The following is a 27,141-nucleotide window of genomic DNA, read 5'->3' as shown; positions in this document are numbered from 1 at the left end:
CCAGGTGCTGTGGGGAACGCTTAAACATGTTCCCCTCCATCGAAAACAACAAAGACAACGAGTCAGTGCTGGTGCACACACAGCTTCATAACCTGCAGAGTGTCGACAAAGAAGTTCACACAGTCATTTGTTCTCAGCGCCACGAGGCCGCGGAGCACGAGCTGTGGCGTCGACCCTCTTGTGTTCCTGTGCGCTGTTGGGTTGTGCTACTGATGTATTCTGGCCTTTTACGTTAACTGAGTGCTGATACTGTGGCGGATTATTATTTGTTTACAGTCTGTCTGATTGTACTTCAACCTGCACTGTGCCACTTTCAATCCCGATCGCAATTCTGCAGTAGAAGCAGTAGAGTAATAACCGCTGGGAACACAAGCACACACATGACTGGACATGGAGGTAGTTTTAAATATATATTATATTTCAAAGCTTATCTGAAGTTGATTTGAGGCTTCAGCGGCAGAGAAATCAAGTGGATATCTTCCAAAGTTCTCTTTCTCTCTCACACACTATACATACATGGAATTCTAAATCCTCAATTTAATCTACATTTTTGACTCATCCAGCAGCCGAACTCTCTACAATGGAAATCAAATACGGCTCTGAGAGTTTATCCCACTGTTTCACTACAGTTTTGTCCTAATAATGCATCAGAAAATGAAGTAACACAGTTTGTTACTATACTGCCTTTGTACAGTTAGAGGGTTTGTAATCATGTAAGAAATCAGCAATAACCCACAAAGCATGTTTTGGCTTTTTATTTTCCAAGAGTTGCATGAAGATGTTCTAAACTTTGAGCAATTCACGTCTCAAGAAACAGCTGCATGTTAACTCATAACTGTTCAAGCGGGAAACTTTAATGACAACCTGCAGCAGAGAGATGATGCCATCTGGTGGAAGCTTTAGTGAAATACACAAGTGTGTGTGTGTGTGTGTGTGTGTGTGTGTGTGTGTGTGTGTGTGTGTGTGTGGTGTGTGTGTGTGTGTGTGAATGTGTGTGTGCGTGTGCGTGTGTGTGAATGTGTGTGTGCGTGTGTGTGTGTGTGTGTTCATAGTTACAGCACGGAAGTAATATCTCTTAAAAAAACACATTGAAAAAGTGCGGCCATGTTGCTCGGTTTCATTTCACACATTCTGTTCTCTTCAGAGAGGAAGTAGCCCTTTCGGACAACCTGCCTGTCATATAGGTCTGTAAACTGGGCTTGACTGCTCCCTGAAATCTTACTTTACAATTTGATGACTCAAATGATCATACCAAGCACCAATGCAGAACATTAAAACTGAGTCATCATTTCAGAGGAGGCATTAAAAGAGCACATCCTTTATCAGGAAAGAAGGAAGCAATATGAGTTTGTTGCCAAGTACAATATTTCTAACTAACCAGCTCAGTGTCAGCAGATTTGATTCTGGGTAGTACAGGACTAGGAGGAGTCTTTCTAAAGCTGATTGTCACATCTTTAGTTTAACACACATTAAATTGGAGAAAGAACTCATCACACCAAGATACCAAATCATCACTCACAGACTCCTGATGTTGCTCTTCCCCCTGAAGAAAACTTATAATCACAGGATTATCCACAAATTTGATCATGTGGTTGGTCCGATTGCTTTAAGACCACAAACAAACCACAACAGAATCCATTTAAAAGCAAACTAAACCCTCTTTTTCAGGCAGTCTTTAATGTAGTCCACTACATTAAAAATGGAAAACACAGTGTTCAGAGCTTGTAGCTCTAGTTTAGAGTAAAGGCATCTTGTGTTTATAATACTATGATAAGGGACAAAGACAGCTGTTGAGTAAAAATGCAGAATTTGACTGAACAACAGCTGCTAGCAAAAACAACAAGGTCAGTAACACTTGTATTTCGTTATCCATGTTGCTTTCACTACTGGTAGTCGAGGTGTATAAGATCCAATCAGCGAGCGGCATGGGTGTCTACATCATCGTTTTCAAAGGTTTCAGTTTTTGCCCGTCCAGACAAAAACACAAACCCGGAGTTTTCAAACTAAAACATGTCCAGCAAGAGTTTGCCTGTTGTAGGCGCTTGAAAACTCCAGAGCAGTGTGGACGCCAGGTGTAAACATAGCAGAAGAGATACATTTCAAAACGAATATGTAGTAGTGTGGACATAGCCTTAGCATCTGACCGGGTTAGCTGCAATAAACTGGAACTTGCCGGGTTTTAGAATACAGCTGCTTGCTGTGTTGGACCTGAAGGCTCTGTCAAAACTCTGTTATGTTACAGATGATGGCAGAAGGATTTAGACAAAGATCTCAATTTATAACCACCAGTATAACCTGCATGAATCTGAAGCAGTGCTATAATGCCAGGCTCAACAGATGCAGAGTGTCTGGGGTGATAATGAGCATCAGGAGTGGTAACTGCTCTTTTGATCTAACCCTAACCCTAACCCTAACAAAACAAGTTGTGCGTCAAAATGATTTTGCTGTCTCTCGCTGAGGCACAAACACAATTGGAAATCACTTTTTTTAAATGACACGTCGAAAATATTTCCTGAAATGACCGTCTTGGGAGGAGTAACTGCTACATCCCTGATGCGTACACACAAGAACAATCGCATCCGATGAGTGTGAGACCAACTTCCTCGGAAAACAGTCTTCCTGCTCCAACACTGGAGTCAAAACCACTGGGGAGCCATTGACATTCAACAGAGACTGAGGAAGCCACAGAGAAAGAGTTGAAACAATTAAAGTCTTTACCAGACACTGGCACAAACACAAACATGTCTCTCAAAGGTTCAGAAAGAGTTGCAGTCTTATTCTAAAATCTTTTTTTTTTTTAAATATGAAATTTAGCTCAGGTTCCTCCCAGTTATCCTGATCATCTCTGAGATTTTTCCTACACCATGACTGGAGTCCACCTGCGGTAAATTAAACTGGATTGGACATGATTTTTAACACACACCTGTCTGGTCTCAGCTGACATCGCAGAGGAAAAGCCAAGTCATGAGGAGGAAGGAGCTGCCTGCAGAGCTCTAACACGGGATCGTGTTGCTCTTCACATCTCAAAGATTTCAAGCATCATAGCAAAGCATCTGAATACTTCTGTCAAAGAGATCTTTTTTTTCTTTTTAATAAATTTGCAAAAAAATAATTAAAATTAAAATGACTTATCACTTCTGAGCAGTAGAAGAATTTAGTGCTCCTTCCCTGGAACAATCTCCAAACAATTACAGCTCTCACTACAACATAATTGGGAAAATAAATTAGCGCTATATGAACAAATTTCTAGGAAATTAGTTTGAACGAGAGCACAGGGACTCATGGAAGTGGAAGTAGCTACTCCTTCTGTCATGATCTTCATCTTAGAACAAGCAGACACAGTCACAATACGAGCAAATGTGGCCCAGTCCTATATTTTCCACTCAAATGTTGCACAATTCAGATTTTTCCGAAATGTGTAAACATCAAAATCTTGTTGTTTTGTATCAGATTTACGCACGGTTACATTGACTTTGTTCACACCAGCTGATGAAAGTGACAGTTTTGTAGACATGACACAGATAAGTAATTAACCATGCATTTTCTGTTTGGCTTTTTTTGGCCATCATATCTGCCAATCAAACCAAGTTTTCATTGAAAGTTGTGGCCACACAGAAAAGTGAAAGTAGTGCCCTGTAATGGACTATGGACCCCTCCCACTGCCTGATCCACCCCTGTTGATATAGACTGACTACACAGTCACTCAAGAATCTCTGCTGCTCTCAGAAAGAGAGGAAAAGCCATGAAAACCCTTATCCTCTACATCTGCTCTCTCCACCATTATAACACCACCACCATTAATTTCTTCCCTTCCCTTATTGTAACAGTAGTTGACCTGCCCTTGTCGCGAGAGTTGGACTATGACCCTGAAGTTTTCCTGTTGTCCCTCAAAAACAGATGGACATGACATTCTCACCCTCCAGACACACAGGATGTTGATGTATAGAGGACAGAGGATGTCTGTGACGTTCACACACACACACACGCGCACACACACACACACACACACACACACACACACACACACACATACACAACACAAACTTCCTTTCGGATCTGTCACAAATTCATGCACAGTCTGCGTGTGCAGAGACTCAAGCTGGTTTACAGTCCCTGCTCACATGTGCACACGTTTTTTGTGCACTCTCCATGTCGTGCAGTTCCTTTGACCTGAATGTTATTTGAACGCTGTTTAAGTGGCAGTTTTCTCAGCCACTGAATGTGTTTTTTTTCCTTGCCGGGGAACAGGTGGTGGGGGTTGTCTCTTGACAAGAGTTTCGGCCATCATTTTGTTTACAAGACAAGGTGTTACAATAAGCCCTCTGAGCAGCACTACGTCCTCAGGGCGGATTGGAGGCTACAGTGAGTCGCTATTGGAAAGTCGGGGCTAGCTGGTTAGCATGCTAACTTCAGAAGAAGAAAAGATGTGATAGAGACAAGAGTTACCACTTCCGTTGCCTTCCACCTCTGGAAACAGCTGTTGGTGAGTAAATGAATGAAGTGTGATGCTGAACTCAACGTTTCTTTTAGACTGGTAAGTAAACAGATCAAAGTCCCTCAGATTTCTCCTCTGATCACAGACGGTTGTGACAAATTCCACAGTAATTTAACTGTTGTTGATAGATTTTACCTTAAACCCAGTGTGTGTGTGTGTGTGTGTGTGTGTGTGTGTGTGAATGTGACTTCTCATTAGCTATATTCTACTGTGTATTTCAATGTAAGAAACGCCTTATAGGAATTCAGTATTATTATTTATTTGCATCCTAAAGACAGACGGCTCAAACACATTGGCACCTTTCATTCTCAATTGAAGAAGGAAGCAAAAATCGCAAAGTGAAGAAACGAAATCAACTAAAACTGTATAGGCCAACCCCATTAGCACCAGACTAGAATTTCCACCACTCTGAACGTTGTATTTTCACATCTATTCATCCTATTTTGTCTCCAAATTTGGTATATAACATACAAATACTAACCTTAAAAAAATCAGTCTTTTTTCAATGTATTCTTCATACTGGTTCTTTACAGTTGGATGCAAAAATTTAGTAGTGGTATTTTTGTCAGCACTACAGCGACATGATAAAGCTACATGGTCTTAATTTTGTACAGTTCATCTTCGGACAAAGCCCAAACGTTTTCTCTTAAGTGATCCCTAACAAAGATCTAATGTCTTATCCCGCCTGGTCGAACATGAGACATATTGATAAAAGTTAGAAAGTGTCTTTTTCAGAGAGACATGCTAAAACTCACCCAATATGAAGTTTGGTGCTTCAGGTGAAATTGACTGCTAATATAGTGCTAGAGGCTGAGGCTGCGTTTGCCTTCAGGTGGACGTACACAGTTGTTATAAAAGGTTGTGGAAACTCACGGGGCAGGTAAAAAGGGCATAAAAATACAGACAGAAGCTCAACATCTGGCGTGCAAACGCGTCGTCTGACAGTCACAGAGCTGCAGTAGCCTTTGTTAAAATATGAGCATACACCTTGAGTTTTCCCCGTCACCCCAGCTTTACAATCCAGGCGGAGTGGCGCTCCAAAACCATCAATGAACAGCTGTCTCAGTGAAGGCCTTCACCCAGCCGTCTCTGAGGTCCTTCTGACACCAAACGTATCCCTGGAGTTCATCCATGTTGTTCCTCTGGGACTGGACATTCCCAGCAAAGCTGATCTTATTTACCAATGGTGTAACAATGTTTTTATATAATTTTAGATGTTATTGTTTTAATTGTCATTAACACAGTGTGTTAATGGAGTACTACTGTGCAGGTACATCCAGTTACTGTAATATGTGTGTGTGTGCTTAGAAATACTGAGTGCAGTTGTGTTATTTATAATATACAGGTAACTGTTTAGTTACATCTGTGTCATAAAGTGTTTTTCTGTAAAATTTAGTACAATATGATGTGGACTTTTAAGTAATGAAGCAAGATGTCAGGGGGAGCTGGTGTAGTGTTGAACGAGGGATGTTTAGAAGGATCTATAGACAGGAAAGAAAAATCACAGACAGACATTTTGAGTGAATAAAAGGATTTCTTCACAGGACTGTGTTCCTGGAGTTCACCATATTCAAGTAAACCTGGAAGTTCCACCAGTAAAGTCCCTGTGGCCCTGACAGAGACAGTGAGAGGGGGCTAAAGGATGGAAAGCCTTGGTGTCGTAGTAAAACGGACAGAACCCACGGAATGGGTCAGCAGCAAGGTGACCCAAGTAAAACCTACAAAGATCAGGATATGCCTTAAAGACACAGATTCGCATGACAACAGGTTGAGGAAGCTGTTAAGTCAAATGAGAAGCATAAACTTGCAGCTAAACAGAGACGATGCGAAATTGGACTCAGTGAAATCAACTACAGAGGGAGACGGAGTGAAACCTGACATAAACATTAAGCATTAAGAGATTCATGGGGATGGTGCAGTAGATGATGACATTCATCCCAAATCTCTCAGAAGTCTCTGCACCACTCACAAAGCTCCTGGAAGGAGAAACCATCCAGCACTGAGAGTGCGAACAACAAAGGAGCTTCACACGACTGAAAGAGTTTGTGAGTAACACACCAGTGTTGAAATATGATGCTGAAGAGTCAGTTAAACTGTCGGTGGATGCCAGAATGATCCTGCAGGAAGGAAACCTGTGGCATACGGCTCAGGCTCACTGACAGACTGTGATCAAAGATAAGCTCGCGATCGTATATGGCTATACTTGTATGAGTGAAGTGTTCGGGTTGAGGCAGATCACAAACCGATGGAGACCATTTTCAAAAAGTCACTCCATGAGGCCGCAGATGCTGATGAGCTGACACAAATAAGATCTACAGGTGAGAGACAAGCCCGGTGAGGAAATGTACATTGCAGATGCATTAAGCAGAGCCAGGCTGGACAGGACAAGGAGGAGATACATAGTTCAAATGTTTCCGGTTTCAGAGAAGTGTCAGCAATTATGGATGAGGAACTGAGACTGGTGAGAAAAATACAGGGTGGATGGCCTGGGTTATGGAGCCAAAGTTCAATGTCAAACTGGTTGTGTCTATGAAGATGAGCGAAGAAATGCTGGAGAAAACTCCGGAGGCCCATATGGGAATTGTCAAGAATAAAGAACGAGCCAGAGAGATGGGCAGGATTAGCAAAGCACACCGAGGACCTGGTTCAGAAATGTGCAGCAAACACAAAAACAAAAAACCAAGAGAGCTTTTATAGTTTTGTAAATATACCAAATTCCAAAATGATATTCTGTTTATTACATTCCTTTTTAAGTCATCATCATAACTAACGCATCAGAAAATTGTCACACCGTGGTGGGGTTGTCTTGTCTTGGGTCTTTTTTGTCTTGTCATTTCCTGTTTTATTTTGAAAGAGGTAACTCTCCTCTCGTTTCAGGTCACTTGCCCTTCCTCATGTGTCACCGGTCTGATTGTCTTCCCTGATTCCCTGATTGTGTTCACCTGCTCCTCATTACCCTCATGTGTTCAAATAGTCTGCGTCTCCCCTTGTCTTGTGCCAGTGTGTTCGTCTTGGTTCATGTGCGTTCACCGCAGCCGTCGTCACAGTTTTGGATCACAGTTCTTGTCGGTTTCCTCCAAGTGAGAGATTTTTTTGTTGTAAGTTTTATATCTTAGTTGAATTTCCTTGTTAATGTTTGCATAGCCTTTTGTTTCCTCCGTGTGGAGTGATTTTTATTTACTTACCTTTTTATATCATAGTACCTCCAGTTTTAAGGAGAGTTTTTTTGTTGTTTCTATTTCTTTTTTTTTTTGTTGTTCCTTTTTCCTCTGAAGCTAGAGTGATTTTCTGTTTATGTTCCATGTAGTCTTTTTTCCTCTCTTATTGGAGTGATTTTTATTTTTTGGTATTGATTAACCCTGCTTCTTCGTGAAGAAGCACGTCATAGATAATATTTCATAGCCTGCTTTTTTTCTCTGCCTTGGAATTAAACCGGAATTACTAATAAAGACTCTGATACCCTGCATCTGCGTCCTGTGTAGAAGTCTGGTTGTGACAAAAATAACATGTTTGTGAATATAAATGCGCATGTGGCTTGAATATAATGATTAAAATACTTTGCTTACCTGCTGACTCTGATTTTTGTGAGGTAACTTATTGTGATATAATGATGAAGTTATGAGGCACTACTCAGCAACAACTCAGTCTGATGTAGCACTTTATACACGCCATACAAACTGTAAAAACAACCAACATATGCTGATGGATTTCACTTTAGTTCACAGCATGTGAAGGTGATTATCTTGACCATGTCGTCCTCTATCATAAGGGAATGACCTGTATTTTCACATTACACTTTACAGACATTTCCCTTCCCCGTCTTCATGTAATATTTAAAAAGTATTTGCATATTTAAATAAAATGTGTAACTGTCCAGGCGACACTTGGAAAACACATGAAAAAGTAATTCTTGTTACTTTGCTCATGTTGCAACTACCCATATATTACAAATGAACAACGGGCACGACACTTTACAGGCAGTGACAAGGTAATTATGGGTTAATTACTGTGACATTCCCGTGAGTGCAGTGGCTACTACTCCTCTTGGCTTATCAGAAGGTAAGACTGTGGAAATTACAAAAACATTCAGGTTTATTACACTGAAAAGAACTTGGCTATGTCGAGGAAACGATGTTGACATACTGACGGTGAAATATGAGACTTTGTATCACCTGCTAACAGCCTGTCTTTACAATGCAATAAGGGACATTAATTATATAGATATTAAAGGTAGCCTATACAGAAACGACCCTCCTGTCTCACCCTGTATGTGGGCTATACTACCTACTATAACAATTCATTCCCATATAATTATTTATTCTGCTTCACTTTTGCTTTGTAATTATCCAATATTTTTACAGTAATTCCTGGTAATTTTACTACAACTTGTCAATATTCTGATTTTACTTGCCTGTTACTGCTTGTTCATTTCTTCACATTACTACATAAGTACTACGTAACTCTTACATAATTAGCGGCCTGTAAATTAAAGGGTTTAAGGTCTTTTCTAATATGAAAATATTTCATATATTATGTATATTTTATTGCATAAAATTACACTTTTAAAGAGGTGAAATTTCCATATGGGTTAAAACTGTAATAAAATATTAGACTTAGGACTGCTTTAGTTGGCTAAAGCTAAAACCTCCAATAATATAACTATACATAATATGTTTTATTATAAACTTACTGTAGCTATATAATAATTTGTCTAAACCCGTCATAACTGCCTAATAAATATTCATCTCCTTCCACTCTCTACAGTACACTTTTAAATATTCTTTTTGTTGTTTATTTGCTCGTATTGCGGGAGTGAAACTGGCCGAGACCAGGCACAGTACTAACTTTTGATCTCGTCTTGTTTATTGTCTCTTTTATTACTTGTGCCAAAACTAAACTAAACTATTTTGGAAGTGAGGTTTTTGTCAGCCAACAGCATCAGCCATTTCTTCTATATTTAAACATGTAAACTATGTATAAACATTTAAACTAGATTGGCACTTTTACTTTAATATAAAACTTCCTTCTCCTCCTCTTCCTCTCCTGCAGGAGCCTGTTGAGCGCATCACGGTTTTGACTGCGGGCTGAGAAACACCTTTGTTTTCATCTTAATCGGTAAAAGATACGTGCAAATCTTACACCACTGCAGACTGGCGATCAAGCAGGCAACAACGGAGACCTCTGGATGTCTAAATCTACTTTTTTTTTTTTATTTATCAAATAATCCCGCCTTTACCAGCCGAAATGGAAAATTCAAGACACTTTTCCTCAGTATGTACGTCTGCATGAGGACGGTAAGTTATGATGTGAGGCTCGGCGTAATGCTTGACTTCGTGCTTGCAGGTGCGTTAAAACATTAAAAATATTTTCTATGGTAACAGAAACTATTTCAAACGTGCTCACTGTGTTTTACTCATGGTAAACTGAATATTTAAAGTAATAAAAAATATTAATGTAACTTAGAGACACTGAGGTGCTGTGCTGTACAATCCCATCATTTCTAATATTCAGGTAACTGTCCCGTTAGACTGTACATTGTACTCAACAACACGGAGTCTAACTGGTGTTTTTAACAAGGTCCCACTGGCATGAATAAACGTGATGCGTTTAGTTTCTCTTTGCTCTTCAGGAGAAACCCAGTGTCACGAAACAGTCCGGACGTTTACTCAAGTCATTTGTGTAGCGAACATTTTCTCAGCACGACCTTTAAACTAATGTACAGTCAAATGAAAACGTGTTTTTTGTTCAACGAAGCGCCCCCTGAAAGTCCCTTTGGATTGATAAACAGGCGTATAAACCGGGGCTTTAAATTATGTTGTTTTTTTGTTGTTGTTGTTTTTTTTAAAGAAAAGAAACCTATTTTTTATTCAGCTCTTGAATTTATGGCACCATCTTTCACTAGGAAACCAGAGCTCACCCATCTCTGTCTGGATCTCTGTTGCACAGGCTGCTGCTGACAGGATTTTCAGAATAAACTGATGCCTGACCTTAAAAGAAGTCAGTTGGACAATCAATAATTTAAGGCATTAAATAGTAAGTATTTCTCCAACTAATTCCAAAGAAGGTACAAGTTTGAATCAGTTTTAACCGTTAACCGAATATTTCCCCTCATTGGCTGAATTTCTTTAACAATGACAGGAAAATCTGAAGATTACAATCGATTACATTTTGACAGATTAGAGCAGGTAAAACAGCGGGATCCGGTACTATGGCATGACGCAGGCAGACGCACAGACCTGGTCCATTTTGCTCACACTGGCATCGTAGTGCACTCACAGAGGGCCTGTGGCCACTGCCTAGAGGGGTGCAGCTGCGCCCTTGGTACAGAAGGAGCCCATACTGCGGGCATTCCTGAAGCGAGTGCTTATGGGATCTGCAGATCCTCCAGAGAGCCATCCTCTGGCTGCATTGGCGTTGGTAATAGTCTCCATTGTGGGTTCGGCCTTCAGAACAAAATTAAAGCCACGAGAAGTCTTCTGTTCTAGGCAAAGAGGCAGAACCTAACGGCAATCGCCTCTGCAGCACTGGACCTTGATGCATGCACCCAGTTTAAGGCAGAGCTACGGCAGGTCTATTGAGTTCAGTTTAATTTCTTGTCAGTAATTTGTTCATATTTTAATTGTAATAGTGTAATTCTGTAAAATTTGCATTGCAAAGTGGATGAATGCTTCTAAGGAGACATATGCATTCCAATCTCTCAAATTGTGCTGACTTATTTTGCAGTGAAACAAACTGTGATATCAACAATATCAACTACAATCTCCAGCAGTGATATATTCAACTTGAGAACAACATTTCTCTCACTTCCTGTGTTTGGTTTTCTCATGTACCACTGCACAGCAAAATGTGCTTGGGTGTGTTCTCATCACTCTCCTTGAAGCTGCACTAACCAGAGCTTTTATAGTAACAATGTGTCAAACGTCTAGATGTAATGTTGAAGGCGATGTTTGTAGTGAAGAAAGTTGAAGAGAGGGAGACATGTTGGCTACTAGAGAGGGTTGGTGGAGAGTGAGTTTTGGACGTGCATTCATTGTCCTGGCCAGAAACAAGGCTGTCAATGAATGCAAATGTTGCTCTGTGTCTGCTGAATGTGTAGAGAGGCAGTTGTTTGTTAACATTTTTACCAACTTTGTAAGGTGATAATATCATAATGTTTTTTTTTGTTTGATCTTTTGATTTCAACCACTGCTCCAACCTGAACAACCACACACAACCCTCTGATACGACCCATAGGAGTGTCTCCTGTCCCACAGTGGCATGTGAACAGAACCTCGGTTGTCATAGTAACAGTGATAAACATGTGGACTGTACCGACAGCTGCGTACCTACCTTTGTTGTCATGGTTAGTAGAATAACGGTCATAGCTTGGTTAGGTTTAGGGGCTAGAACTACTCGGTTTGGTTTCGGAAAAGACCAGGATTTGATCAACATTACACGTTCTTTGTTGTCATGGTTACAATACAAATAGCTAGTTTCACATGGGAATCAAACACCGCTCTCCTGTGTCATATCCAACCATCCACCACAGCCTCCTCCAGACGTGGACTTTGTCTCTCTTTATACTACGTCACCACACTTTTACCTTTGCTCTTGTCATCATTACTACAACCATTAGATGTCGCCTAGCAACAAAACCTAACTACGAGTCATAATAACCTGCTGCACAGACGACCTATGGGCTCGTTTTTTTACAGGAAGAGAGTCTCTTTGATTTTGTTGGTTTATTAGTTCTGCTGCGGCAAACCAAGACTATAGGTTCACACTGGGATGCACCTAATACTGTATTTATAAAATCTGCACTTCAGTGTGTATTGTTTATTCTCGTTATGGGAGCACATTTCAAAATCAGAATCAGAATAGTCTTTATTGTCTTATACAAAGTATAGTATAGTAACGAAACTTCAAGTGGCATCTCTGCAATAACAGCCCAATAAAAATACACATAGAAAAAAACACATCTCCAATAAATGCTAGTATTGAAAGTTATTAAGTGCATTGTGGTGTTTGCAGAACAGCAGTATAGACACGTAGCAGCAGAGTAGCAGCATAGTGTTGCAATGTGCAAAAATGTGTGGATATATATATATATATATATATATATATATATATTACTGGGTCTCGCGGTGCAATACTGAGTCTGTAGTGGTTAGGGGAGTTTTCAGTCAAAGTCATGGGTGTGGGGTGAGTAGAGTCTGTGCCGATGCTGGTGGCATTCTTTCTCAGGTGGTCGGCCTAAATACCGTTGATGTGTGGGACCTCCAGCCCCACAATGCGCTGGGCAGTCTTCACCACATGGTGCGGTCTTTCCGCTGTGCAGCTTTCACACTACACAGTTCTGCAATTTGGCTTGTTGCAGCTTCCTCAAGAACAACAGTCTCTGTTGAGCTTTTTTAACGAGGCTTGAGGTGTTTGAGGTCGATGTTAGTTGGTTTGTCAGAGTGACTCCAAGGAACCTCAGCCTGTCCACACTCTCCACTGCTTCTCCATAAATGTGTAGGTGTGGGTGTGTGTATCCTGTAGGCCGTGTCATCATTACTAGTAATCAGACCAACAACTGTTGTGTCGTCTGCAAATTTTATTATTAAGTTGGATGGGTGGATCGGGGCACAATAATGGGTGAAGAGAGTGAGGCATTGGGCTCAAAACACAACCCTGTGGGGGTCCTGTGTTCAGGATGATGGTGGAGCAGGTGTGTCTCTCGACTCTGACCTGCTGAGGGCGGTCTGTAAGAAAGTCCATAACCTATGAGCACAGTGAGGAACCAAGGCCCAGATTGTTCAACTTGCTGACCAGCTGTTGTGGGTTAACTGTGTTAAATGCAGACCATGTGCATCCCGCTCCTTCATCCATGGCTTCTGGTTGGGAAACACTTTGATTGTCCTGTGAGTTGTGACAGTTTCAGTACAGAAGCTTATGTATCCAAGAACAGAGCAAGCATATTCCTGCTTGGTGTGTCTTAGGTTTTGTTTTCCCTCTGCCTCCTTTAGTAATAATGATACATTGATGGTACACATACATGAATGATAATAATTCTTTTCAGGAAGAGAGAACTATATGCTGCGAAACAGATGGACAGCTTATCAGAGGAGGTGATTATTATCTCACTGTCACCTCTGACTGGCCTCTTCTCCAAAGCAATGGCTTTTGTGACTCATGAGTTTTTGCCGTGGATGTAATCCACTGACATTTGACATCGCAAACCAATATTTGATGTGGTGGTGAAAACATAATAGTTCCAGTCTTTGGCTTATCACAGTGAAAGGCCTTTATATGAGGAAAAAAACAAACAATGGAGTTTTTAAAATATTTATAATGTTTTTAAAGATCATTTCATTTTTTTTTATATATATAATTACGTCTTTTCACCCAAAGTGTACTGTTTTGGAAATGATTTGTCGGCCCACTTCCAATACCTTCGCGGCCCAGCAGTTGGCCCTGGCCAACTGGTTGGGAACCGCTGCTCTACGGATCCTCCACTGAGAGTATAAGAACAGCTGAAGCGTGTCACCTGACCTTACCTTCTGCTTGTCCAGGTTTCTCCACCAGGATCAGGGAGACGTATCTGAGCCAAAACCAGCAGAACTGAGACTATATGTTTGTGATGGACCACAATCCTCAGCATCCTCGACGGAAAATATTGAAATGGTCGGTGAGCACCATATTCATCGTCAGCAGCCTCACTGTCACCCTGCATCTCAGATTCAGGTGGGTGATATTACTAGTCTGATCTGCTTCAGAATGACAGTGAGTCAAATATTGAAATATGCTGAGTTTCATTCAAGCAACTCCAACTGCAGCATTAAATTTGGCGTTAAAAAACATCTTGAAATTAAGGTGAAAAAAACACAGAGCATATAACATATCCAACATCTCCTTCGACCTGTTTGAAGGGAGATACATGGGGTTACTGCTGCAATGGCAGGAGAGGAAAATCTTAGCCACAGAAGTGCTGTAGTTGAACTTCTTACTTCAGTGCTCCACCTGGTGATATTTTCAGATTTTGCGCTCTAGTTCATTCACTCTATTCTTTAAAAGTGTGACATTTTAGTATTAGAAATAAATGGGGGAAATTGTAACAGCTGAAATATTGATCCGGCTACACTACCAGGCTTCCGTCTTTGTTTCACCACTGGGTCTTTTTCCTGAAGAAAGGAACACAATAGATTAGATTAGAATAGAATAGATTGCATTAGATGAGATTAGATTAGAATAGAAGCTTCCCTCTCTCCAAGTTTCTGGTATTTTAATGATGAGTTTCATTCTTATCTGACACATCTGGGTGCTCTTGTTTGTCTTGCACTTTCCAGGATGGGTGTAACAGCCACTGATTTACCGTTGCTGTTGTAAGTGCACGCAGCACATGTAGCCAGCAGGCTTTATGCTAATACATCTGATTCCAATTGAATGTATTTTCACCACAGGATATATATGCTCATCCACTTTTCACCACAAACTACATTTAAACAGACATAACTCAGAAGCACACTGTAAAATGTCACCTCATTAACAGTCAGTCTATAGCTACATATTCTTTTATTTTCTCTGTGTTGAATCAGAATGGGTCATCATCTTTACATATTGATGACATGGTTAGACATTTTTATGACATATGTGCGTCTGCTGTAGAAGCTGTCACGCCTCCCATATTGTACACTATGCCTGTGTTTTATTTGATCCATAAGAAGATGTTTATTTGTGTTTTTAAGAAGTTGGGTTTCTTTAGTAAAAGTTTACAACAGCTGTTTTGAAATGACATCTGGAAAGATGCCATTTTGAAGCGATATATTGATAATGTTCAGTGCATGACTTGAAACGCTGTTGAACACTCGTTTAAAAAATGCTGTTGGTACAGGGTCAATACATGAGGTAGAGGAGTTACACTCAGTGACAGCCCTGCAAAGCTCAGTTAAAGTAATACAGGTGAATTTTCCCATGGCAACATCTTTTTTACAGGGTTCACTGAGATCATCTGTGTTAACATCAGCAGTAATACTGGCTCTGATTGAAGCAGTTTTGTTATTGAAGAACAAGGCAAGGACAAGTCTCTGTCAGTGTTGATACAGCAGTAGTGCTGTTTAGTCAGGCCTCAACTAAAAACATACAGTTCCTTCCTGGTTAATGATCTGACAACTGAATTTAAGCTTTGTGTTTATCTTAAATTCAGTTGTCAGATCATTAACCAGGAAGGATTTGTTAGCCAATGATCTGACATTCAAAAGAGGTAATTTCAGCTGTTGGGGATCTGTGACAGGAAGGGAGACTGGTTGTGGCTCAGTATTGATAAATCTAAGATTATTGAGACATTATTGGTACCAGATGGTCTGTGATTGCTAATATGTGTTTGACCATGCCGCTGTTTAAATTCACCAGTATGTTCAGAGAAGTGGCATGGGGTCTGTCTCATCTCTGGTGGACACCTTGATACTTTCACAGTATTAATATAGAAACTAGACTTGCTTTAGAATCAAACAACACATGGACATCTACCTTTAACTACAGTTGGTATATGAACCTTTAAAACATCTCAGTGCAACAATACACTGTTTATTTACAGGAATAAGCTGCTCGTCACTCAGACCTTGTTCCTTGCTGAGCCTTAATAGCTCAATAGCTGAAGATAAACACAAAGTAGGGAGTTTTTTGTGATCTGTCGAGTTGAGATCTGATAATGAAAAAAAACCTGAAATGTCAAAGTACTACACTAATTTGCCTCCAGACCTGCTGTTTTCTGTCCAAACCATGGTAGCTGCGGTTGGTTAAGTCATATAGCTGCAGGTATCCAGCAACAGCCATCACTTGATTGTTAGTTTCTCTCTTTATTGGATTTAACAATGGGAAAAACTCCAAATGACTGGGTGGTTGATTGATTGGGTGTTTTTCTGCTCTCAGTTAAACTTTTTTCAGTGTGAGGTTTTCAGAGCGCTCCTTTAAAAACGTGAAGTGCACAGTGTGGAAAAGCGGCACACAAAATGCATACTACCTATAGAAAACAAACGTAAAAGAGGCCTCTCACAAAAACTACATCCTGTCTGATTATGGTCTTAGTTTATATCTTCAGCTTATCTTCTTCCTCTTCTTTAGCATCTAACATGAAGCATAAAATAAAGTACATACAACCTGCAGGCTTCTTTTTTACAAGACAATCTCACATAAACATTCAGTCATTTTCAGGCTTTTGTCCCTGAAAAAGCACCTGAACAATGGAGAAAAGCCACAGTGACAGAACAATAGGCTTCATAATCAACCACCTCCTCTTTTAATAGTGTTCTTTGAACTTGATTAAACTGTGATTACATCATGTGCCCTCACCCATATCACTTGTTGTGGATCCACAGTACGGACCGGACCGTTCAAAACAAGATGCTGTCCTACCAACCAAAGCGTCAGACTCCACAATGTCATCCAGGACATATGGGTAAACTAACTCTTAATGAATCCTGTTCACTGTTAAAGTTTTTAAGAAATGTAAAATGTCTTTGTCTGATATCTCTCCTAAACAAAACCTTCTTCTTCCTGTTCTCACTTAGCCATTAAGTATCACACAAACTCATATTTCACTTACTCTCTCATTATCATATATGTATTTATTGCATTTACACTTTTCATTTTTACACCCATCAGCGCATTTAATGTTAGCATTTGATAATCATTGGTGTTATTCAGTCTGATCCAAAGTTTATCTGAATGCAGGATGTACAGTACTAACATGTTGTACATCAAATGAGTCAGAAAGGCTGAAGTGAGCATAAAAAGTGCATGGGTAAACATTCTGCTTAGATTTCTCTTCAGATATACTGTGTATAAGACTTTAATACACATTATCATTATTGTTATTCTTATTCTTATTACTTGCATGTGCACCGTCTATGTTTTGAGGAACTCATAAGGAATTAAGTTTTTACTAGCATCATGAGGTTGAGGTTCATGACAGATGTGGTTGGGTGTGGCCTGGAGTGCACGTCGATATAACTGCAGCAAGGATGTACAGTTACTTTTTAATTTATGTGTCTGCCAAGTTGCAAAGTGTTCATGATCTGCAATAATATTCATTCACTTTTTCCTACTATATCTGCTCTCACAGTACAACATGAAGCAGTGAGCTTCATCGTGGTTGCTCTTCAGCACTCACAGGACGTGTTGAAGAGTACAGGAAAGATCATAGTCGAGGTTGATTAGAGACGGATATATTTACCATCAAACGCCAACTGAAACTACAATCTTTCACTAATAGGAGTATTTTTGTTGCCAAAACAGACCCAGATGCAGCACTCAGATTGCAAATGCCAACCACCTGCTTACAACTTGTGTGCGTTCTTTGTGCATTACAAAACCTTAGCACGTCCTGCAATCAAGCAAGAACAGTAGTATCACATGGTTTCAGTTCTTTATCTGTTTCCTCCTCTCCTCCTCTCTGTGCTCACATACACAGTATTTTAATACAGCTGAATTCTCAATGAAGCTGTTCTCATTGACACGTCTGTCTGTTTCTGTTGTCTGCGGCTTCCCTGAGAGCTCAACACGCTGCAACTTAAGAAAACACATGCAAATAGACAAAAACACAAACAACTTCAGAAAAACATCTTCATCCATTTGACAACACATGACAGCACTGCAAATACTCACAGCACAACCAGATACAGAAATGCATTGTTGTTCAATGCTTTTCAACTTCAAAAGTCACAAACCACTGAACATCAAGAGCGTCGCGGCAGGTTCGTCCCTTTTTGTAAAGTTATTTTTTTGCCGTAATCTCGATAGCGACAGTGAGAGAGAGACAGGAAGGTCAGGGAGAGGGAGGGTGGGGTTTGTACTGCACACAAATTGTAAGGAAGTGATTGGCATATGGCCCAATGGCACACACTTCCACTGTGTTGTGAGTATTTGCAGCACATTTGTTGTCAAACCGATGAAAATGTTTTCTGAATTTGTGTTTTGTCTGTTTGCATGTGCAACAGAACAAGTATGAACTAGTGACTGAAGTGTAACCAATTAAAACTACATGTTTAACTTCAGAACAGCCACAACAGCCACACATGACTCATCCACATGTTTTATTTCTTTTCTGTTCATTATCTATTTACGGAAATGAACCTGCAGCTGGCAGTGTGGAGAGATTATAGTTAGCTGTGGTTTATAGTGTTTCTACCCTCTCTGCTGGTTGTTATATCATTGTACTCACGAACCCCAGTTTTTCAGGATAAACCAATTTATTGCAACTTGGTCTATATTTTTGTGGTTTTGAACATCATTACTGTCAATTATGATAATCTTGTCGCCAAGTTCATTTCTGATATCAACAAGCAGTCAGAGGATCAGGCAGGATGTAAACAAAGCAACAGTCACTCTGAATGATCTAAACCTCTTTATTTGGAGCTCACTGAACGTGAAGGCACCAGACATGTCAGTAAATTTTCAGCAACCATGCACACAACCTCAGGAAGTCAGGTCAAAGACAGGAAGTCAGGGGAGGTTTCCTGACATTTTGGGGAATAATTTCACTCATTGTCTGTTGTTTTCTCTTTCAGATAAGTCTCACCAAGTTTGGAGTTTGTTTCCAACCTGACCCAACCTTTTTTTCTAATAGAATAAGAAATAATCCTTTTATTGTGGGATCACTCCAACCTAAACATGTTTATTTACTGTTGCTGTGTTGTGAGTGCAAAAGAAATGTACAGCTTAGTAGCTTTTGTGGGAAGACAACTGTCAAGCGCTCAGGCACAAACTTGATATAACAATTTTCACTCATGAAGCTCCCCAGAGAGAGAAGGAATCCATCGTTGCAGTCGACGGGATGAAGACGTTTCTGGTATCAGCTTATCGGGAGCATCGTATGAAACAAAAGGAGGTCAGTGACAAGAGCACGGCACACACTCCACCACATTTTACTCCCTGTGGTTCAATGTCATCAGCGAACGGTAAACTTTCAGTTAGGGTGAAGCACTTGTGACGGTCTAAGACATAGTTAATTTCTTTTGTGCTTACAAATACATATTCTGTGTAGGCCACATGCCAATACAACCTGTAAACATTTTTTGATAGCCATGTTGGAAATTCCTCCAACAGTTTAACAAGAGGGACTCACAGATACTAACACGCACACATACATGCACTAATGTGCACGCGCTACCAGACTGACTACCAAAAAAAGATAGATAGATAGATAGATACTTTATTCATCCCCTAGGGGAAATTCATGTGTCCATTAGCTCACTGATAATAATAATAATAATAATAATAATAATAATAATGATAACAGTTAATAACAAATAAACAATAATAATTAGATTAGTCCACTTTCTTTGGCTGAGGTGTTGTATTGCCTGATGGCAGTGGGAACAAAGGAACCTCTCTGTTCTGCAGCGCAGTGAGATGAGAAGTTTGCTTCTGTCGCTGCTTCTCTGTCCTGCCAGAATGTTGTGGAGAGGATGGTCGGTATTGTCCAAGATGGCCTCCATCTTACATTGCCTGCGTCTCTCCACAACAGTCCTGAGTGAGTCCAGACTCCTGCCAAGCACAGACCCAGCCTTTTTTACCAGCTTGTCCAGTCTCTATGTGTTCATGTCGGACAAACTGCAGCATAAAAGAGTACACTGGCCACCACTGATGATAAAACATGTGCAACATTTCACTGCAGACATCAAAGGATCTGAGCCTCCTGAGGAAAAAGATCCAGCTCTGCCCCTTCAGGTAGATGGCATTTGTGTTCAGGGACCAGTCCAGTTTACGGTCCAGGTGCACACCTAGGTATTTATAAGTGTGCACCACCTCAATGTCCTTCCCTTGAATGTTGACTGGCTGAAGGCTGGGCCTGGACCTCCCAAAGTCCTTGACAATCTCCTTGGTCTTGGAGATATTCAGAAGGAGACAGTTCTTGTCGCTCCATTCACTGAAGGCCATTGTCAGATCCCTGTACTCCTCTTCCTCTCCGTTCCTGATATGCGCCACAATAGCTGTGTCATCCGAGTATTTCTGGATGTGGAAGGACTCAGAGTTGTATTTAAATTCGGCAGTATACAGGGTGAACAGGAAGGGAGCCAGAACAGTCCCCTGTGGATCCCCAGTGCTGCTCATCACTGTCCCTGAGACACACTTGCTGTTATAATTTTCCTGTGATTCAAACAGGACATTCCAATCTGTTCACTCAAAACAGTCATTAGGGCTTGTACCCAGGGCTTGTAGGAAGGCTGAAGAAAAAACAGATTATGATCTGATCTGCCAAGTGGTGGTAGAGCTGAGGCAGGGTAGGCCTACTTGATATTTGCATACAACACATCAAGTGTCTTATTTTCCTTGTGGGACAGTCAACATACTGACTGAAGCCAGTCAGGTGAGAGGTGAAAGTGACATGGTTAAAATAGAAGAAACTCAGATTATATACTCAGACTGTGTGATCATTCTCTGCTCAGGGCGCCATGACTCCACTACATCTTTACATAGAAAATACTTGTTTGCTGCTGTATTATTGTTTAAAGTCTTGTTTACAGAACCTTTAAGAAGTGTCTGCAAGCCAATCATTTAGTCAATTATTAAGCAAATACTAGGATAAACAGGTTGGTAAGTTCCCTCTAATATAACCCTCATTCTTGTCTTCCAGGTTCATGTTCTTGCAGTGGTGCTGAGGAGCGAGACACAAAGCTACCGTTGCCACCTCCGTTGTCAGGACCAACTGCACATCTCTGAAGGTGTTGGTAAAATCCATACTGATCACTTCAACTTTGCATATGGTACAGCAGAGATCGAGTGTCCTATCCCCTCAGGCTGTGAGACCCTGTCCCATGTCGCTGTGACCTCTTCCGCAGCCAATTCTGAAGGTACTGACAGATTCAGGGTTTCTAGAGGTGGCAATGTCAGTCTGTCATTCAGTTGATCCACCATTTTGGTCAAGACTGAAATATCCGTAGGTGCTATGAAAATTTGTGCTGATACTGATAGTGTCAAGAGGATGAAATTTTAAATATGTCCACATAGATTGGCACCAAATTCTCATAAGTGAGAATCTGGAACTCATGAATGTTTGTAAAATTAGTCACATCATTTGTTGTTGCTGATTAATTTTCTGTCAGCTATCAACTCATAGTAGTCATAGAACATAGTAAGTGTCTGTCTTTTTTTATTGTATTTCTTAATGGCACTTATTAAACAGCACAATTAGAAAAAAAAAGGAGAGTCATGAAAAATAGTGCCATATTCATGTCAATAGCCTATTGTACTATTTATGTATAGGTTCAACCATATTTTAGATTATATGCACACGGAGCTGGGATGGTATGAAAATGGCCATTGCCATGCTTCAGTGCTGCACTGTGGCTTCAAAGCAAATCAGTGGTTTATGGTTGTGAAGATGTCTGACAAAACAAAACTCAGTTTATTGTGTGATAGCATAAAGTTCTGCCCCAGCTTAAAGTCATGTCATATGTTTCCCAAAAGCTCTGTTTTTACAGCTTTCACTAGATACAATGCAGCAGTCAGTGTTGATTTAAAGTTCAAACGAACTAATCAAACAACAGGCAACAGGCTGCTGAACAATGTAAAACCTGTAGTTCCTTTAATAAGTAACTGAATAAGTGTTATGTTTTCAATCTTTGATCCCATTTGAACATACTGTCCAAGTGTGGTTCTTTTCTGTGGCCTCTTAGATAAACATGACCAAGAATTTCTAGAGGTGAAGAACCAGGAGGCGAAAACTGACTCTTTTCCTTACAACTTCACCGTCTGCATCTCCACCATGTTCGATTTCACCAACGTGCTGCAGGTAATGTCACATAACACTGTTATATTCAAACTTAAACTACCAAAAAAACAAAAAAAAAAACAAAACTGTTCAATTATAGCTGGTCCAGAGTTTGGAAATGCTGCAGTTACTGGGGGTGAACAGAGTTGTCGTCTATAAGACCAGCTGCAGCCCTGAAACACAGCACATACTGGACTACTACACTCAGAAAGGTGGAGTATGGTGTTTTATTTTTTAGGTGTGTGATTGCGTCAGAATGGAATTTTAAAGTCTGTACTGATATCACAAGCAATTACAGCGGGGGTATTTTATTTTCCCATCATTTGTCCATCCATTTTTTCCATTCTGTCTTTCTCCGCATGATTGTGTGTGAGCAGAGCCGCCAAACACCCTTTTTCTGGCATTGACTTCCTTCATGAATTTCCTGTAGTGATAAAGAGCAGTTCCAATGTTTCAGGCCAAGGACAAATACACAAGCACACAGTTGTTTGTTAGGTCCATGACATCACTGTGTTTCCTTAATAGCTGAAAAATCATAACTGGTAGTCTGAGAGCTCCCTCTTCACCACAACTGTCTGGTGCAATGTTCACATTACTGCTGACGCTGCACCGATCCCTCCGTCAATCTTCTGCTCCGTCTTACCCTCACTTGTGAACAAAACCCAAAGAAATTTGAACTCCTTCACTTGGGGCATTATCTCACCCCCAACCCATAGGGAGCAGTCCACTGTTTTCCGGCTGAGAACCATGGACTCAGGTGCTGACTGTCATCCCAACTGCTTCATACTCACTGCAAACCGTCCCAGTGATCACTGGAGGTCACATTCTCATGAAGCCAACAAAACCACATCATCTGTGAAAATAAAAATTCTGAGGTTCCCAAACCAGACGCACCCCTCAGCTTGGCTGCGCCTCGAGATCCTGTCCATGAGTATCACTAACAGGATCAGAGACGGGGGACAACCATGGTGAGTTTGGAGACGTCCCTCTCTCCAGCAACGCTTTCCAGCTCCTCCTGCAGGATCCCAAGGCGTTCCCAGGCCAGATGGGATATATAATCCCTCCAGCAAGTTCTGGGTCTACCACAACGCCTCTGCAATGGAGGCCTTGAACACTGCCCACTCAGACTCCATGTCCCCAACCTCCCCCAGGATGCACAAGAAAACAGGGTTTAAATGAGAGCACTGAGACTCCACCAGAACAGTTGTTTTTTATAGACTCATTGGTAATTTGCACTTAGCCGTATAAGTCCCACAATTCTTCTTGCAGTAAACAAGTGTCGGAAAACAACAAATGAGCGGTTGGTTTATCTGTTTAATGTGTGCGACATCATTTCCTATGAATAAATCATGTTGGCAATTTGATTCAGGTACAGGAAAGGTAGACTAACAATGCAAACTGTAAAAATGTAAATACATTGCTATTGCTGAAAAAATGCCAACCATTGATAACGTCAGAAGTATGTAACAAAAACACTCAATTAAAGCCATTTGGCTGCTCATGTGTCCTTCTAATCTAATTCTTCCAATGTCCCCTTCTCAGGTTTCGTGGAGGTGATTCCTTGGTCTATCTCCAGATTTGTGAATGTATCGCGAGACTGGTTGCCTGAACATGGTCCAGGTGACCTCCATTACTTTGGCCAGATTCCTGCTCTCTGTGACTGTACCTACAGATACATGTACCAATCCAAATACGTGGCCCTGCACGACATTGACGAGCTCATACTGCCCCAGTCAGTCAACAGGTAGGACTTTATTTATGAGAGTCGACACACATGGAATGAGACAAATGAAATATTTCAATAAAAACACATAGGATAAAATAACACTTTTTTTATACATATATCAGTGCAAATGCAGTTCTGTACATATTGTAGAGAATAGAACATTTAATAAAAACTGACTTTTTAAACAAAAGTACTTAAGTGTTAAATTTTGTAAAATTATAAATAGCTATTAGCTATTAGCTATTAATTTCAAATGTTTCAAATAGTTTATAGCTTTCTTTTATTTTTTTTACTTGTTTGAATGAGAGTAAGTACTTCATATTATGCATACTTATACTTAGTATGTCCTTGTATGCTCATAATTATGTTATAATTACTCATAAATGTTCTATACAAGTTATCTATACTTCATAGGAGGGGCTACAGGTATTTACAAATCCAGCACTTTAATCATATCTTCTATAGCTATATATGCTTTCAACTCAGTGTGTTATGGGGCGATATGAAGCATTTATTAATTGTTTTTTATATCATTCTGTTACCAGTTGGTTGGAGTTGTTGCCACTGCTGGAGAACAAATATGAGGCTGACCGCTGTTACATGTTTGAAAATAACGTGTTCCCCAACAACAACACACAACCTCCACCAGACTCCCAAATTCAACCCCCACAGAGCTGGCAGGATGTGTCCGGGGTCAACATCTTGGATCACCTGTACTGTGAACCCATCATTAAAGCCACTCACTACAGCAACTACAAGATCATTGTCAACCCCCGTGTCGTGTTCACACCGACCGTCCACGGGCTAATAGAATCAAAGCACGGCTGCGAGTGGGTCGACAGGAATATAGCACGAATGTACCACACAAGGTAGACTTTAGGTTGTGTACTTCCTAATCAGATCATGTGTGTGACTGTACTGTTTTTTTGTGGAGATTATGAGACAGTTCCTGCACATTGTTGGTTCAGGTAGTCACAAGAAAAACACCCAAATTTGCATTTTCCTTATAGAATGAAGAGGTGAGATCAGATTTGATGCATTTTATGAAACGTATCTATAAATCAGGCACCCGTCTGGAGACACACTGTAATTGTTATGTCTCTGCTTTCTGTCTGTGCAGAGCTGCGAAACAACCCGATCTGAAGCCAGACCAGCTCATCTATGATGGCAGACTGCTGAACTACAGCACCCACCTCACACCAGCTGTCAATACTGTGCTCAGAGAGAGTGGACTTCTACCAGAGGGCAGCATACAGTAGCCTCAGTTTGTGTGTGAGTGTGTGCGTGCGTGTGCCTTGTCTATTCAACTAATGGAGAGGATTGATTCCACAGAGCTTTATATTTGAATCGTTTAATGGATGTACGCGGATCAAAGTGAAAGTGAGTGAGTGAGGATTCACACATTGAGGCTGACAACATGTTGCTTTGTTGATTCCCACTTTATTTTCATGGTAACACGTTGGCTGAGAAAGTTCAATTCACTTCAGCTTTAGAGGGGCATCTTACAGGAAGATTACAGGAAATTTGCTTTTTTTAATACTGTTCAATACTTTTCTTGGGTGAATGATTGAATAGTGATTAATTCTAATTAGAATGATTCAAGGAGAAAGTCTTCAAATGTGTTTTCTATCTCTTGCAAATATACCACCTCAGTTTCAGAGTTAAATTAACTTTCAAATTACACAAACTTATAAAGTATATGAATTAAATCTGATGTACAATGTATATGTCAGGGTAATATGTTTACAAAGAAGGAAATTAAACTATTGCAGATTTTTTTTTTTTTTAATATTTTAATTGAATTTTGCTTTGTAAGTTATTGTGGCGCATCATTGTCTGAAGCAAATCCTTGTATGATAAATACTGGTTTTGGAGCTGTAGACAGTTGTATTTTACACAGTCTGTGTTTAATAAAAGAATTCTGATTTGCACTTTAAACAGGACCCTTGTCATGAATACAAGAGACATCACCCTCATGTAGTTCTTCTTTGCGTTCACTAGAGCGCAGTAAACACTTACGATTCACCAAAAAAATACAGTCAACAGCAATTTCCCCTAGTATCAAGACAGAAACAAGACCAGGCAGCACTTGTGGTGACACCTTTCTAAATAAGACTTCTTTACTCCTCTCTTTGCATTACTATGTATGCGAATGGTTAAACATATACAGGGTGGCATTTGTTAAAGATCTATATTACATGGTGCAGGGATTCAGAATAGTCACTGTTTGATTCTGCACACATGATGGGGATTAAACCAAAATGACTGAGCTGAGATCCACATGATGAAGAGATGTGTTTTTGTCAGAAATTGCAGGAAATCTAAGTTGGAAAATGTTCAGTATCACAGGATCTTTCAGATCAGATTGAAGAATTAAAAAATGTATGTGCTCTGGTCAGAGCTCTGGATTTTAATAAGGAGAGGTGAATGTTTTTGTCTAAAAACTTGTGGAGAAGAAACATCTGTTTTAAGGTAAGAAGGTAAGACATCGTTACTATGTGTGTATGACTCTTTGTTAAATAATGCAGAAGTGTATCAGGGTCTGTTGCCACTGTGTGACTGGGTAACAGATATGTAGATAGGTAGACGTGCAGACTGATTACTGAGAATGGAAAATACACCACTTTTACACTGATAATACCAGGTAAAAATAAAATACAATGGATCAATAAAACTTATGAATTCCTGCACTGACACATTTTATTATGGGTGGAGACATGTTAGCTGGGTACACCCCACAGATATCTAGTGTGGCCTGTAGTGCAGGAGGATTTGTTAATTCAAGTACCAGAGCCATATATAAATATATCTCTAAAATCAATATATCTAATATTTTCCACCAAGTTGTCTTATTCCTAAATAATTAAAATATCAGTATGTATGGTTGACATTGTCAACATTTGGTTTTGTGCCTCCTTGATGTACATGGAGCATGGCTTGGATACTAACATTCAGATAATAACATTAGGAACATTGCTAAAAATAAAAATAAAAATGATAAGAAGAAGTAGAATAAATATCTGTATTTTTTCCATTGAATCCTGTGATCACCAAAGAGCGATTACATAATTATTTCAGGAATATTTGAAAGTCTTAAGAGGAAGTTTTATTACATATATTAATTTATCATTTATGATAATGTTTTTTTTCTGTGACCAATAGAGAAAACACAGGTGATTTTACATGGAA

The 27,141-nt window shown here is 40.1% G+C and overlaps 1 protein-coding gene across 3 annotated transcripts; it reads left to right on the top strand.

Annotated features, from left to right (window-relative positions):
* Nucleotides 1-4,292: 4,292 nt before the first annotated feature.
* si:zfos-464b6.2 (uncharacterized) lies at nucleotides 4,293-25,890 on the top strand. 3 transcript variants are annotated; one of them, XM_056374888.1, is made up of 12 exons: nucleotides 4,293-4,483; nucleotides 9,545-9,789; nucleotides 10,442-10,528; nucleotides 14,029-14,200; nucleotides 16,831-16,910; nucleotides 19,246-19,340; nucleotides 21,090-21,306; nucleotides 22,132-22,247; nucleotides 22,327-22,438; nucleotides 23,769-23,970; nucleotides 24,498-24,821; nucleotides 25,073-25,890. In XM_056374888.1, the coding sequence occupies exons 4-12, from the start codon at nucleotides 14,088-14,090 to the stop codon at nucleotides 25,209-25,211; spliced, it is 1,398 nt and encodes a 465-aa protein (XP_056230863.1). In that variant the 5' UTR covers nucleotides 4,293-4,483; nucleotides 9,545-9,789; nucleotides 10,442-10,528; nucleotides 14,029-14,087; the 3' UTR covers nucleotides 25,212-25,890. The 3 variants fall into 3 exon arrangements, with proteins under 3 accessions (XP_056230863.1, XP_056230862.1, XP_056230864.1); XM_056374887.1 differs by lacking the exon at nucleotides 10,442-10,528 and having other exon boundaries at nucleotides 4,466-4,483; XM_056374889.1 differs by lacking the exons at nucleotides 4,293-4,483; nucleotides 10,442-10,528 and having other exon boundaries at nucleotides 19,021-19,340.
* The last annotated feature ends 1,251 nt before the right edge of the window (nucleotides 25,891-27,141 follow it).

The sequence above is a fragment of the Seriola aureovittata genome, chromosome 4 (genome assembly GCF_021018895.1).
Source record: "Seriola aureovittata isolate HTS-2021-v1 ecotype China chromosome 4, ASM2101889v1, whole genome shotgun sequence".
NCBI lineage: Eukaryota > Metazoa > Chordata > Actinopteri > Carangiformes > Carangidae > Seriola > Seriola aureovittata.
The sequence above is the reverse complement of the archived record's forward strand: the minus strand, read 5'-3'. Positions and strand labels throughout refer to the sequence as shown.

Coding starts and splice junctions, on each gene's coding strand:
- si:zfos-464b6.2 (XM_056374888.1), top strand. CDS start 14,088: ATGTTTGTGATGGACCACAATCCTCAGCATCCTCGACGGAAAATATTG. Junction 14,201..16,830: donor ACCCTGCATCTCAGATTCAG/GTGGGTGATATT, acceptor GTGGATCCACAG/TACGGACCGGACCGTTCAAA. Junction 16,911..19,245: donor ATGTCATCCAGGACATATGG/GTAAACTAACTC, acceptor TCACTCATGAAG/CTCCCCAGAGAGAGAAGGAA.